The 16111-nt window shown below is 48.5% G+C and overlaps 1 protein-coding gene across 1 annotated transcript in view; it reads right to left on the reverse strand.

The window, feature by feature from the left end:
• The window catches only part of LRRC75A (leucine rich repeat containing 75A), a gene marked incomplete at its 5' end in the record, with an annotated part of 62398 nt that overhangs the window by 5054 nt on the left and 41233 nt on the right, over window positions 1-16111 (reverse strand). The window contains one exon of the mRNA XM_083875157.1: window positions 14798-14910. Within this exon, the coding sequence (XP_083731283.1) occupies window positions 14798-14910 (113 nt within the window). The remainder of the gene's footprint in view (window positions 1-14797; window positions 14911-16111) is intronic.

Consider the following 16111-nt stretch of genomic DNA (forward strand, 5'->3'; position numbering starts at 1 on the left):
TGGGAATAGAGCCCTTCACTAAGCTCAGACATTGGCAGGATGCTGATTTATCCACCACGCTCACGCTGAGCTAAAAGCTCTCTCCCATGGAATCAGATCAGAAAACGCTGTCATAAGCAGCAATATTGATGTTTAGATCAAAGGGAATTAAAAGAAAGGGGTTTCCTCTTGGTTTAAATTCATGGCACTGCTCACAAATCGTGACTTGTGTCATGCTCTGAAGGAAAATTGGGATGTTCAGCCCAATTCCTTGCAGGGCAAAGGAACAGCTCAGGGAAGATGAAGAGGCAGCCCCAGAGAGTGAGGAATCACAGCAAGGAATTTACAGAGACACCTGGTGAGAAAACTATTTACCAAAATGTCAGTGAAACGTTATTGGATGTAACGAGTCACCCCCAAAAAAATCCCCAACCCAACAAAAAAAAGTAAAATCCGGAGATGAAAAATTTGTCCTGAAATAATGGTGGTAGCAAGGATCATTATTAAAGTGCTTTTTTAAAATCCCTGCTCCAAATGATGGCAGTCAAACACTGGAATAGAGAACTGGGGAAGGCAGGAATGCAAACAAATGCTGCAAATTCAGTGATAATTTTGAATAAAGGGTTGGGAATCCCCACCCTCAGAGGAGGAATCAAGACAAAGAAATATAATTATTTAGCTGAAAGAGGGAATGTGACTTAGACAATAATATATTGTATATTGAATATCCCGTATTATATATATATATAATATTATATATATATTTCCATATAATAAGAATGAATAAATCAGAGAAGATGAAAATGAAATGCTCTTTTTTCATCCTTCTAAATGCAGGATCTGAGGACACCTCCTGATGCTGAAAGGCTGAATCCTCAGGGGATAAAAGGAGCTCAAATTAACCTCCAGCCATGGGATTTCCCTGGGATCAAGGACTTTGTGGGAGGTCCCAAGTGGAAAGGGCACTGCTGTGGCTGACAACATCCAAAGTCATGGTAAGATTAAAAAAAAAAAATAAAAAAAAAAATTCTGCAATTCACCCAAACGGAGTGACCAGAATTGGAGTTGCCAAATTCTCCAAAATTTAGAGGCAGGAAATTCCTCCTTTGGGCTCATTCTCATTTTTTTACTGGATTTTACACAGAGCCAGTGTGGGCACTGCTGTGATTGCTCCTGAGCTGCTCCAGCTCTGTGGTCACCAAGGTTTGGAGCTTTATAAACTGCACAGTTTAAACCCCCTGTTCCCCACAGCTTGGGAAGACTCTCCTCAGAGATTCTCAGGGTAAAGAGGATTTTAAAAACACATAAATATCAAAAATACAGAACTTTAAAGCCTCTTTTGAGCTTACCAATAAATTCATTAAAAAACTCCTAAGTCTTTGCTGTTAGGAAAGCACCAGTGGGGATTAATTATTGTGCTTTTTGTTCCAAGAGCCTTCCCAGTTTTGCCAAGGTTTGCACTTTTCACGCCATAAACTCCCGCCATCCCTGCTGCAACATCATGTCCCTGCTGCCCAAATCCCAGCCTGGTCCTGCTGCAAAGGGTTGGGGTTTGGAGGGCAGGAAGGGCAGGTTGCTCAGCCTGCAGCTCCTCATCCTGGGCCTGAAATGTGACATCAAAATTAACTTTATTATGGCTGCTTATAATTATTATAAAATAATTGTGGCTGCTGGGAATAACAACCCTAAACAGCATCTCCTAAAGAAAATCCCCAAACTCTTGAACTGTTCCTTGGATTCAGCAGAGGAATTTTTAAGAGCAAACCTGGAGGGAATGCTGAAATGGTCCCTGAATTTTCCTCTGGCAGCAGGATCCCCACAGTGACCTCCTGTGCTGCTCCAGGAACAGCTCAGTGCTCTCACAGCTCCCTAAATTCCCAAATCCTCAAATCCCTGTGTTTCCCTTGGCTCCACACCCAGCCAGGCCTGCCCCAGCTCCATCCCAGGCAGAAGCTGGGGGTGTTTGGTGGGAAAAGGGAATTCTGAGCTGCAGCAGAACTGGCAATGACGCCTTCAGTTTTATCTTTCATGTTTTCCAGACTCTGTGCTGCCCAGGGGTGCAGTTCTGAGCCTCACAATCAGTGTCCCACAGAGCAGTGTCACCTCACAGAGTGTGTCACCCTAGAGCAGTGTCACCACACAGAACAGGGTCACCCCACACAGCAATGTCACCCCACAGAGCAGTGACATCCCCCAGAGCAGTGACATCCCCCAGAGCAATGTCACCTCACTATGTCACCCTAGAGCAATGTCACCCCAGTGCTGGGCCCATGTCTGGACTCCCTGACCATTCTCAGCCTGGTTTCTTGGATGATCCCATGGAAATGCCACCCCATCTCATCCCACTGTACCCCCCATCCCATTATCCCCCCCCTTTCATCCCATTATCCCCCCTCACCCCACTGTCCCCACCCTCATCTCACTGTCCCCCCTCCTTGTCCCACTGTCCCCACCCTTATCCCACTGCCCCCCCTCTTATCCCACTGTCCTCCCTGTCCCACTGTCCCCTGCACCCCCCAGCCCCCCTGTGCCCCTCAGTGTCCCCTGTGCCATCCAGCAAAGGGACCCAATTAAACCTTTAAAAGCCACGAGCTGCTCAGAAAATGGATTTCTGCCATCCCCAGCTGATCAATATCTCCAGCAGGGACAATTAAGCAGCTCCTTTGCATCCAGCTCCAGCTCCAGGAGCCTGGATTGGGATGGGGAGGGGAGGGAAAGGTTCTCGCTCTGTTTCAGAACCATCATTCCCCTCACCCACAACTTGTTTTTAATTTCCTGCTAAACAAAATGCTAAAAATAAGCACTTGGGAGCCATCAAAAAGCTTTGCAGTAATGATAACTCTATTTAATTTAGTGAAAAAAAAAAAAAAAAAAAAAAGAAAAGAAAAAAAAGTATATCTCCTGCTGTTGGAGAGCTCCACTTTCCTATCCCACCCTCCCCAAAATAAAATGTATTTATATCATCCTCCCAAACGACACAATTTGCTCCCAAACCTCTGTTTTTATACAGAAAACTGCTGGAATTTTTCCAACAAACTCTACTCCAGCAGAATAAGGAGCTGCAGCTGATAGAACCCTGGATTTTGCAGGAGAGGCAATTTGCACAAATGCCCAAAGAAAATCAATCAGGAATTCAAAGGAAAACAACATGTTGGACTCGTTGCTTCTGAAAATGGCTCCTTGGAAGAGAATTGGCCCGAAATAAGGATTTGTGTTACAATAAATGAGAGTTTGCCATAAAACAAACAGCATTTCCTTCAAATTCTAAAACAGGAGGGGGAAAAAAAAGGCTGGAAAGACTCTTGGAAAGGGACTTTTATGATTGGGTCGATACGAAAATACCCAAAATGTTTGGATTTACATGAGCAATTCCCCACCAGGGAGAGAAGAAGCTGGGCTGGGTAGGAAAAGGAACTTTAAATCCATTTGCAGCCCTCAGTGTCCAAAGAGGCCACAGGAAAAGAAATTCCTGATCATTTGCTCATAAAAGCACACGACTGGCTGCCAATGTGTTTAAAATAAGTGAAAGAAGAGGAGGAAAAAGCAAACGGAGAGGGATGGGATGGAGAACAGCAGTGCTGGCCAGGACTCCAGCACTTCTCTGGAAAAGCAGGATGGAGGTTTCCCTAAAATCCCTAATTCCAGCCTCTCCCTCTGGGTTTGCTGCTGCTTGGTTTGATTTTTGGAAGGAATGACCCCATTTCCAGGCTGGATGTGACCCCAAAAGTGAGGGGAGAGTGTGGCTGCTCCTGCTCTGTCCTCTCACCACAAATTAAGCTTTGCCACGTCGGGTCTATTTGGGGACGGAAATCGGGGCTGGTGTTAATTATGGGGGCTGGTGTTAATTACCGGGGCTGGTGTTAATTATCTCCATCCCATTCCAGAGCCTGAGGAGTTTTGGGCTGGGGGAAACACCCAGGCAACAGCCCCAATTCACCTCTGCCCCCCAAAATCCTCTCCCAGCCCTCAAATCTGCCCCTGGTGTTGTCAAACAACAACAAAAAAAATCCAGGAATAATTTGTGGAGAAGTCCCTGTGTCATCCAGGCCCTCGCTGAGGGTTTGAGGTTCACACTTAGGAGAAGCTGTTTGTGTTTCCTGTTCCTTGAAACGAGTTAAATTCCATTCATACAAAGGGAAAAAAAAACCCAGGATTTTTTGGGGGGTGGAGAGAAGTTTCAACTCTGATCCTCCAGCCCAGTTTTCTCATCAGAAACCAACCCAAAGAAATTAAAAAAAAACACCAAAAAACTCCAAGAAACCCTCTCCCAACTGCTCTTCCTGCAATTAGGGAGTGATCAGCTGCCAAAATGTGTGCCTGGGGCTTGGCTTTCCCTAAAATGTTTATTTTATTGGAGCACAGATCACATTTGGAAGAGTTTAGGCAGCTGAGGTCCCCCTTGCTCTGATGAGAGCCAGAGCACAGAGGCAGCGCCAGCCCGGCTCCCAGGGCCCTGCCTGTCCCTCTCCCTCCTTGGGAAGGGATGTTTTTCCAGAGCCAGGAGATGCCATCATCCCCTATTTTTCCCCTTTTCCCCCTGCTAATCCTTCACAGGTCCCTATTCCAAGCCAAATCCTGCCCTTCCCACCAAAATCCCAACACTCTGGTGCCCAAAGGGAAGCCCAGCACGGATCCTACCACGCTCAGGGATGGATCCAAGGGAAAAATTCAGCTCCTGGCCCTGGGCACAGCTGGTCTGGGGTGGACAGGGACCCCTGGGATGGATCTGGGATGTTCCAGGTGGGACTGGTGGCCTCCAACCACAACCTGGGGGTCAGGAAACCACCCCAGGGCACAGAACATCCCAAAGAACATCCAGGGATTTGTGCTGGAGGAGCTGCACAGCCAGAAGGTCTCAGCCAAAGGGTGAGGAGATGGACACAGTGAGGCAGCCAAGAGCCTCTCACCTGGAGGTCTGGCCAGTTTTTAATCAGAATTTGCACATCTACAGAGCCAAAACCAGCTTTGTTTGGCCTGGTTTCTAACACACCAAGGCCAAGCAAACCCTGCTCCTCTGGCCATCCTGCTTCCCTGCAGGGCCCCACGGTGCTCCCAGGGGTTGGGATGGTGTCCTGGGTTGCAGTGTAGGATGTACACAAAGTATTTATTCCATCACCATCTTCATGAGCTGTTGGAACCAGGTGGGGCAGTGTTTTCCCAGGCCCCTCCTTTGGGCTCTTCTGCTCATGGCCCATCAATGCCTTGCCCAGGACTCACAGGGAACTCCCTCCAGGAGCTCTCTCTGTTTAATGGGCCATCAAGGAGCCACTGCACGACTCCTCATCCCATTGGGAGATGCTCCCAATGCCCAGGGGGAGGAGCCAAGCATTCCCACCTGGAGAGAATCTGGGATTTGGGACAGGACAAGCAGCCCTGACCCACTGGATTCCCAGAGGAGCAGAGCTCCCAGACCTTTCTGTGGGATCACTGCTTCAGGAAGAGCCCCTCACCTGGACTGCTCCCCCCACCCTGCTCAGGGTGTGTTCTGACTCTGTCAGTGCTCCTTTGTGTTATTGCATTCATTTTATTTTATTTTACCTTTTTACCTTTCTCGTTATTAAATTGTATTTCTGACTTGGAGCCTCTCACTCGTTTTGCTTTCAAACCACGGCAGATGGGATTGGGATGGCTGGGATCAGGAGCCCTGAGCAGTGTGGGGTTGCTCCTTCATCCCTCCCTGCCCTGGTGCTGGAAATTCCAACCCTGGGATGCATCTGCTTCACATTAGCACCAAATACTGGGTCCCCCCTCAGCCCAGCAGAACAGAGTCACCATTGTCCCCTGAGCTCCCCCCCAGTGAGGAATAACAGGATACAACCCGACTCACTCTGGCTTCAGAAGAAAAAGGAATTTTTTGGGGTGGCTTTGAGAGGATTTCCCAATGCCTCTCTCCTCTATAACTGCATCAGAGGTTGAAACTGAAATTTTGGCACCCTGTGAGTTGCTTTTCCTGCTGGGCACGGGGTTTTTGGTGCAGTTTTTTTCATTTTAAGATGCCTTTCCCTGAGCCCAGGGGCAGCAAGAAGAGGCTGCAGCTATTCCTGCAAAGCCAAACAAAGGGAAAAATCCAGGCAAGGAGGAGCAGCAAAGCAAACTCCCCTTTTCCCGCAGCACTTGGCTGCTTTTGGCAGGTTATTTCCCTGCTGATCAGAGGGGGATTTCAGCCTCCAGCTCCCCCCAAAGATGGAAACAGAGCAGGGAGCAGAGGTGGAGCACAACAGAGTGGGAATGTGATCCTGAGCTCTGAGCAGCTCCCCCAGGCCCCACAGCACGGCAAATTCTGCTGGACCAGCAGGAAAACCACAAAAAACCTTCCCTGGATTTTCCCTGGCTGCCTGTTTGGCTTCTCTGCTCCAACACAGGCCCTCCAAAGGCGAATATTTTGCCTTTTTTTCTCTGCTCTCTGCACCCCCCACCCAGTGATGGGAGTTTGTGTCACTGTGCTCCTGCTCAAGGAACAGCGCTGGGAAGATCAGCCCGACAACAAATCTTCCAGATTTGCCCATATTATGTCAAAACACACATTGATTTTATATATTTTTTGCCCCCCAAGTCTCCAGCTCATCATCTTTGGAGGGCCCAGCAGCTGATTAAAACAGGGAATGCAGGATAAGGACTGGCTCCAGATGGGAATTTCTGCCAGGAATAATCCTCATTCCCCAGAGCACACCCGGGTGGATTCACCCCCCCCCAAAAAAAACACCTCCAGCTCCCCATTCTGGCGCTAATCCTGGATAAGAGGGAATAAAACACCTGGAAGGACATATTGACACCCTGGACTGGACAAAAGGGATCAGCCTTGGGGCTGATGTGTCAAAACACCGGCTGGAAAAAACTTCAGCGTGTCCAGGAGCTTTGGACCTTTTCCTGGAGGTGCCAAAAAGAAAAACCCCTTTTGAGATGCAAAAGAACCTTCTGTGCTTCAGATGCTCCAGAGGGTTTTTTAATTTTTTAATTTTTTTTTCCTCCATCCCATCTCCCAAGAGCCAAGGGGTGTGTGAGGATGAAGGGTAGGAGTGGAAGGGGCTGAGCCCAGTTTGTGCCACCCATGGAGACACTCAGGGGACACAGACAGGAATCCCTGGCGGTGACACAACCCCCATTTGTTATTTTAAAGCGTTATTTTTATTCCCATTCAAAGAGAGTGGCAGCAGCAGCAGCAGCAGTGGGAGGTGGGAATTCAGCGCCGGGTTAAAGTGATGGATGAGCTCACTTAAATACCTCCATTCACCGCCTGAAAGGGCTGGGGAAATAAAATAAATGTAAAATGTGCCTATCAAAGCTTCATCATCCGGATTGATTGTCTTAATTGGGAAATATAGCCCAGGGTGACAGCCAGGCTGGGCTGGCTGGGGATTTAATGGGGAGTGATGCCTTTCCTCCATGGAGCCACATCCAGGACTCAAAATTGCCCCTCACCACCCAAAAAAAAAGAGTCAGTGTGTGTTTGAAACAAGAAAAATCATCACGGACTGTCTGGACGACTTCCAGGCTGGGGAGATGAGTTATTTTCCCAGCTGATTCTCTCGTTTAATAACAATTTCTGCCGGTCGGTTCCCGGGATGGATTTAAATAATCCCTGCCATGTGTCCGTGCAAAATCTCATTTCCACTCTGCCCACAAGCAGAGGAGTCATTATTACCAAAAAAACCCACCTAAATTAAAAACCCCACACTTTTCACCACCAAAGGCCTTTTTCTAATTAAACACTGGACCAAAAAATACATTTAAGGAGGGAAAAGCCCCCCAAATTCAAGGAGGTGGGAGGGGAGTGATGTTCCCTCTGAGGATTCCTTGATTCAGCTGCAGGAGGAGACAGGGAAGAGGAGGATGAGGGTGCCTTGAAAAGGAGGTTTTTAAATCCCGGGTACTGCCTTAAAAACCCCAAGTTCATAAGGCTGCAGCAAAAGTGTGAAAAGTCAGTGGGGAGGGATGTTCTGCTGCTCTGAATCATCTCACCCCGGCCTCAGGTTGTTCCTGCTTTATTTCCCAGCATTTCTGGCTGGCAGGAGCAGCAAGAAGCAATTGGAGCCTTTGTCAGGGTGGATATTCAGCAGTGTGGGGGGAATGGTGCTTTGAGTTGGGGTCAGTTGTTTTCAGTTCTGGGGCAGCCCAGACAAGGAGCAGGGCCAGGGCTCATTTTACACCTCGAGCCAGTGGAAAACCTGAGGTCCCTTGGATGTGCCAGGCCTGTACCAACACCCCGGGTGGCATTTCACATGAATTATTTACAGTTCAGCTCCAGCAGCTTCAAATGCAAATCCTGGTTAATGCTGGCTCTCCATGGGCAGGGGTAACCTCTCTGGAAAAAGAATTCATTCCCACCCCAAACCTGCTCTCAGTGGCAAGGAGTGATCTCAGCACCTGCCTGCTGTGGTTTGCTCAGTGTTTCCAGGGCTCCCACAGCTCCCACTCCAACAGGCACAGCAAAAATCAGATTTTCCCAGGATATCATCAATACTATCTCCCTGGAGTTATTTCAGGGGTACCTGGAGGCATTTAAAGGATGTGGAGATGTGTTCTTGGCTTAGTGGTGGATCTCAGAAGGTTTTTGCAGCCTTAATGACCCCACCATGGGGGCAGTTCCTCTAATTGCCACGAGCCCCACATTGTAGGATTATTCCTCAACCACAGCCCTCACAAATCTTTACTCCCCCGGATTTGCAGCATTCCCTTTCCCCCCACACCAGGCATTTCATCTGTTCACAGTTTAGCCCCTTTTCAAAGGTCTCTGACTCTTCAAATTCAACCAGAAGCATCACAGCATTTTCCTTCCAAGCCTCTGGAGCCTGAACTGGGCTGTTCCATGGCCTGTCCTGAATTCTCTCTGCTTTTGGGCCCCCCAGCATCATCCAGCAGGGAGAACTGGGTGGAAAAAGAATTCCTTGGGCTTGTTTTCAGCCTTCATTTTGCTGTAACATTGACACACTCCTGCTGGGAGCAGCTCAGGACACCCCTGTGCACTGTCAGGTCCATCCTTCCCTGCCTGACATCCTGAATTTATACCCCACTAGCCTGAAAAGAGAATTATTTAACACCAAAGCCTCTTAGTGCTGTACATTATCGACTTTAAAATGACACAGCTTTTTTTTTTTTTTTTTTTTTTTTTTTTAAATTCCTCTCTCATTCAAGACCTCCAGCTGGATGAAATCCTTCCCTTCTTCCCACTCAGCCTGTTCTGGATGGTTTCTGGTCTGTTCCTCCTCTCCCCTCCAACATCACACTCCATTCCCAGCAGGACAAAACATTTCACCACGATTTTTGCAAGGTCACAAAGCCCTGGGGCTGCCAGAGGGGATGTTCACACATTAAACAGCATTTTTGTAGAAGAGATTCACTGCAATTTCTACATAACAGGGAGCTCCAGGGAGCTCCAGGGAGCTGCATCCCAGCTTCAGAAGGTTGGAATTTCCCCTTTTTCTGGGAAGCAGCTTGGGCACATTTAACTCCAGGTTTAACCTGCCCATCCCACCCAAACACATGCATTGAGGTTCCACAAAAAATAAAATAAAATAAAATAACATAAAATAAAATAAAATAAAATAAAATAAAATAAAATAAAATAAAATATCTCCCAAATTCCAGCCTGGCACAGGCAAAGGACCATCCCTGTTCAGATATCCTGGAAAATGGATTTTCCACCAAGCAGAGGAGCAGTTTGGAAGTCACCCAGGCCATCAGAGGGCACAAGCACAGCAGGGGCTGTCCCTGCAGCCAGGCATGTGCCAAAGGGAATAAACTGAAGGGGCAGCAGCCCAGAGCAGCTTCGTGTGGAGGAGAACTGGGAACAGAACAACTGACAGGGCAAATCAGGGTTTGTTCCCAGCCCAGCCGTAAGAGAAAGAGAAAAGTCACATCTTGAGTAGCTATAAAAAGTCCAAAGAGTCCCAGACTGGCAGATGGAGGAAATGCCCCATGGCCATGGAGGAGAGCGAGGTGAGGAGGACAGAGGTGATAAAAAGGACATTAATTTTACATCCAATTATTTCTCCCAACTCCTTAGTGGTACCTCAAAAATTTCCTTTTTTTCCCCCCTCTCTGTGTGCCCTGAACCCCATCAAAGCTCCTCATTTGCTGCGTGGGGAAGAACCAAATCCCACAGCCCTGCTGGGACCAGCCCCCTCCTGCTCTTCAACGCCACAAATTCCCAAACACTTCTTCCAAAATATCCCCAATTTATAAAGCTCACAGAGCCCTCTGTGAACCCCACCAAAACAAAGGTTTTCCACTCTCTCTCCCAAAAATCTTTGCTCGTTTCTGTGTCACATTAAGACATTTATTAGAGAGGATTACTCAGTGCCTGTGGTTAACCCTCCCCATTCCCAGTTATCCAGAGGAATTTCCCAAACAGCTCCCTCCAGCACAGCCAGTTTAATGTCACCAAGCTGGTGACAAGTGACAGCCACACATCAGACACCTTGCAGGACGTTTTTGGTGGCCATTCAATATTTCCAGAGAAAAGCCTCATCTGCCTTGGCCAGGCTGGGATTTAAATGCTGAATTTCAGGAGTGAAGAGATGAAATCTGAATTTCCAGCTCTCAATCACAAAAGTAGGGTAGGACATGCTCAGATGTGGCCCCTGACAATTAACAGGAATAACAGAGTAATTAAGGACAAACCTTTCTGTGCTGCAGGAACACAGAGAGGGGACAGCTCTTTAAACAACCACCAGGGAAGGGCAGGCAGGAGCTGGAATTCAGTGCCCGTGCTGGGAATGAACTGAGGCACCAGAGCAGGAAAGGATCTCCTGAGGATGGGGATTCCTGCACTCAGTGACCACACAAAGTTCAGCCCTCGGCTGTGTGATGTGGCCCAGCAAAATTCAACAGCTCCACCCTGGCCAGGAGCAGCTCTGACCCTCACCCAGCTCCTCCTGAGGGATGCAGGACCCACCTCTAGGGCTGAGCTTCCCAACCTGAAAAACCACCAGAGCTTTGCTTTTCTCCACCCCCAGAGCCTCAGGGAAGAGCAGAGAGGTTTGGGAATCGCCTGTTTTCCACTGCAAAAGGTGGGAAACTACCCCACCACCCCAGATCACTGAGTTCTGAGCATTTTGTGGCATCCTCTGTCCTCTCTGCTCCCTGGGACAGCCGTGGAATGTCCATGGAATGACAATCCCATGGACTGGGGGAGGAGGGATCGCCCACTCACACATCCCAAAGGCTCCAGCTCCCACATTCCCGGCCCTCCTGCAGCACACACACACACACACAGAGAAATGGGATTTTAATGACCAGGAGACCCAGCACAGTCCTGCTCCAGCCTCCTCCCCCTGCCTGGATTTGTGCTGGATGCTCTGAAGGAACCGTTTGTTGCAGGAGCTCCAGCTCCTCTCGCTCGCCCACCAGCTGCCACAGCAGAGGAGGATTTCCAGCCACAAACATTCCCTTTCTGTTCTCCAAAGGGCTTCTCCCACCACCATGAAAAACTCACTTTTAAATGATTTATTTTTTTCCCTTTGTAAAGCAAGGCAAGCAGGCACTGCCAACATGAAAGCCCAGCATTCCTGCAGGACAGAAAATGTTTTGTGCCCCTGATGAAATCAGGAGTGGGATGCTAAAAGATCATTCCTGCCATCAAAATAAAGCTGCTCAACCCTGTAAATTCACCACTAAATCCAAACACCTTCTGTTCTAACAGGTCTCTGCACCTGTTGGATGCCAAATGCCATGGAGAACATCCAACCCTCAGGTAACCAGGGGTTAAACCTGCCACAGCCTCATGGAGCTTCCACATTTCCAAAAGATGTCCCAAAATATTAATTTTCCTGCTATTTTCAAGGTGATTTCTATTGATTTCACATCAGAGGGTGGAAGGAGTTCAGGCTGAGTCGCAGATGTCACCAGCAGAAAGGACAAGTGGCAAAGAAAAGAACAGGTTGGAGCTCAGGAGAACCAGCTGGAAATCCCAGGAAAAGTGAAAAAAGGATCAACTCCTGGCTCTTTCCAGGTGCCAGCACTGGGAGATTTGCACAGGAGAGGCCTGGGAGTTGTAAAACATGAAATGGGGTTAGAAAGTCACCCTGATGTGGACATTTGGGGGTTTCTCTGCTTATCACGTCAAAAAATCCACAAATTTAGGTCCAGATTGACCCCATTTAAACTGGAATTTTAATTTAATTCCATTTAAACTGGCTTCACCCTAAATTCTTCCTCGTTACTTCCAGGGTCATAGATGGGAATTGCGGAAAATAGTGGGGAAAGAAAAGAAAAAAAGAAAAAAAAAAAAAAAAAAAGGTTTATCTGATGTGAATCTGGAGTTACAACGTGAATATTTGATATTCCTTCAGCTGGTGCCTGCTGCCCTCATCCTCCCTGCTGCATTCCTACCACTACCAGGGAAAGGCAGAGGATATCCCCAGGGGATGGTTCCCCCTGGGAAACACCTCCTCCCTCCCAGCCCCTGCTCCACAGCTTCGATTCCCGATTTTCCCTTTGTGATGCTGACAGGAGCTTGGCAGCAGCAGGAGCAGGGAGGTTCCAGGAGCAGGGAAATTCCAGGATTCCACCCTCGCTGGTCCAGCCGTGGGCTGGAATCCTGTCCCCCAGGCAGAGCCAGGTGCAGGGAAATGATTTTAACAGGCTGGCTTCATCCTGCTGCTCTTGGCTTTTCCCCGATTTTCATCCCTGGATGTTTTGATGTATTCCCAGGGAGGCGTGGAGACAGCGAGGGAGAGCCAGACAGATTTATAATGTGCCAAAAAAAAAAAGGTCATTTGGCAGAGGTTTGGGTGCTGCTGTGCCAGGGCTGGGAATATCTGCCTGGATTTGAGGAGCACACCCAGCCTGGGAGGAGCTGGGATTGGGAAGCACAACCTTCCCCTCTGCCTGCCCAAAAAATCAGCCCCATCCTCTGTCCCCATCCTCCTCCTCTGCCTGGCCAAAAAATCAGCCCCATCCCCTGTCTCCATCCTCCTCCTCCTCCTCTGCCTGGCCAAAATATCAGCTCCATCCTTTGTTCCCATCCTCTTCTTCCTCCCACTGCTCTGCTCCCCATTCTCCCCTGCCATGGATACGGTGGGTGTGGGATGAAGGAAAGCGATTTTCCCTTTCACACACACACACACAGAAAGGTGGATCCGTGATATTGGAGAGTTCCTGGCAGTAGGGCTGGGTCAGGGCAATGCCAAAACCTGGGAATGGGAGCTCAGGATTCCCTTTGGAGCAGAACAGGGGACTTGGGAACCCCAGCCTGGAGCAGGATGCTCCCAATAAAATCCCTCTTTTATGGCATTTAGACTTTGGAAAAAGACTGACTTCACCTTCCAGCAAAAGGTTCAACTCAGAACCACCTCCTAAAAGAGCATCTAAACCAGAAATCCAGGAAAATCCCACCCTGCAAAGCCCAGCAGCCAGTGTCCCACCTTGGCAGCTCTGAGGTCACTTCTGTCACTTCTGACAGCCAAAACCTCATCCCAAAACCTCCTCCTTGCTCCTAAAGCCCTGGGAAACCTCAGGCTGCCCCAAGGAAAGGCTGCAGATAAAGCCCTGCTCATCCCAGGCTGGGGATTAACGACAGGAATTGGTAATTAAAGACAGAGGGGCACAAAGCAGGGCTCGAAATATTTTAATTTTGAAGGGTTTCGTGTGTTTTTGGGGCTGTAAAGAGCTCCACGGTGCAGTATCAATGTGACTGGAACAATGTCCCGGTGGGGTGATAAGGGGTGAGCATTTCCTACCCTAATTAATGTGGGTAATGAGCTGCTGGGTCATTCCAGCTCCTGGGACACAGCCCGGGAGCTCAAACACTCCCCCAGTTCCCGCTGCTTTATTGCAAACTGCAAATTCTAGCCATCAATACTCCTTAAAAACCACCAAAAAAGTGGGTAACGCTGCTAATGAAACACATTTCTCCACGTTTTGGTCTCCCAGGGCAGCACTTTGTAAGGATGCTGAGCCAGATCCCTGGGAGATGTGCCCTAATCCTACCTGGCCAGTCAATCCTTCATCCCCTTGTGTCTTTTTTCCTCCTGTGACCACATTCCTCCCCTCTCCTTACCTATCCCATTTTTTTTTTTAATTGGATTAATTCCCACTACAGCTCCATTACAACCAAAACTCCCCTGGCACCACGAGCCAGCACCTGGACACAAATCCTGACTCTCCCAGATTGCAGCTTCGCTTCTATTTCTCGCTTCCTTAAGCAAAAATAATAAATATATAATGCCCAACATCAGGAAAACAAGCAGCCCTTTCTACTCCCATCAGCCTCATCCACAGGTTTCTCAGCTCTGTGGGTCCAGGATGACACCAGATGGGAATGAGGAGGGGATTTGGGTTATTTTTTCCCTATTTTTAACAACAAAATTCCTTCTGTGTAAACTGCAAGCCATGGTGTGCCTGCTGACACGAGCCTGGGCATTAATTACCAGCTAATTAGGAGCTCTTGGAGCGCTTTGGGAGATAAGGGACGTTTGGAGGATGGATGGCTCAGGTTTTCCAGACCATTCCTCCTCCTCGGGCACTGAAGTGCTGCTCTGCTCTGCAACAGGGAAAGGAAGGTGGAAATAGAGGAAAACACCTCTGGAAGGTGGAAATAGAGGAAAACACCTCTGGGAGAGCATGAAGGAACAAGAAATAGTGGAAATGCTGTTGAGGTTGGAGAGGAAGAAGGATTCTGGAGGTTGTGATAAGATGGGAGGTTGGGACACTTGAGTACTTCCCTTCATCCCAGTGGATTTGTTCCTCCTGTCACTGCAGGGAGCAACGGTCAGCCAAAAATCATTGAAAAACCCCCTTCCCACTGTCCCCAGCCCCGTGTGGTGGCCCTGAGGAGGTGGCAAGGCCACCTTGGGGACAGGGACCTACAGGGACTCACCAGGACTGTGGCTTCCTCTTCATGATGCCCTGGCGCCTCCACTGCGAGTGGGGGCTCAGGTGGTAGGTGAGCTGCCTGCAGAGCTTCTCCATGGCTCCCAGGGAGTCTCCTTCCTGCAAAAACACGGAGAGGACACGGGCTGAGGGCTCATCATCATCATCAAACCCATGGGATGCTCCCAGCCCAGAGTGGCTCCAGCTGGAGCTGGGAAGCCTCAAGGGATGTCCTGGGTTGCATTGTAGGATGTACACAAAGTATTTATTCTATCATCATTTTCATGAACTGTTAAACTAGGTGAGGCAGTGTTTTCCCAAGCCCCCTGCCTTTTCTGCTAATGGCCTTTGGGGTGTCTTCTGCTCATGGCCCATCAATGCCTTGCCCAGGACTCACAGGGAACTCCCTCCAGGAGCTCTCTCTGTTTAATGGGCCATCAAGGACCCACTTCACACTCATCATCCCATTGTGAGATGCTCCGCCCAGGGGGAGGAGCCAAGCATTCCCACCTGGATATAAGCTGGTATGTGGGACAGTGCAAGGGCACTTACCCACTGGATTCCCAGAGGAGCAGAGCTCCCAGACCTTTCTGTGGGATCACTGCTTCAGGAAGAGCCCCTCACCTGGACTGCTCCCACCACCCTGCTCAGGCTGTGTTCTGACTCTGTCAGTGGTCCTTTGTGTTATTGCATTGATTTTATTTTATTTTTACCTTTTTACCTTTTTTTCTTATTAAATTATATTTCTGACTTGGAGCCTCTCACTCGTTTTGCTTTCAAACCACAACAAGGGAACACCCTCAAAACTGTCTAGAAAGGGGGAAAAAACCTCTCTGATTGCTGAGATTCTGCAGGAATATCATCATCATCGTCATCATCATCATCATCATCATCATCATCATCATCATCATCATTTTGTTATTCCACTGTTACCATTTGACACCACAACTCCCAGCACTAAAATTTGGTAGATTGATTAAATTTGGTTAAATTACCCATTTATTATCACATTCTGCTTCCCAGAGGCTTTGAGAGCTTGGGAGAGTTTTGGGAAGGGAAAATCTCATGACATTTAATTATTAGGAGAAATAAAAACCTGAAGAAACATGGCATGTTCTTGATTTTGACTCAAATTTCCACCAGGGGATTTGAGGTGCAAACTCCAGATTCAGGGATCCCAGCAGGACACAGGGTGTGGAAAACCCTGAGAACCAGGAGCCACTTCCCACCTGAGCCTCTGATTCCCAGCAGATCTGGGTTTATACAGGAGCACATTTAAACCTCTGCTTTTCAACACCAAAAAACACCCAAAATCAGAGTT

This window comes from Zosterops lateralis (genome assembly GCF_965231275.1).
Source record: "Zosterops lateralis genome assembly, chromosome: 19".
NCBI lineage: Eukaryota > Metazoa > Chordata > Aves > Passeriformes > Zosteropidae > Zosterops > Zosterops lateralis.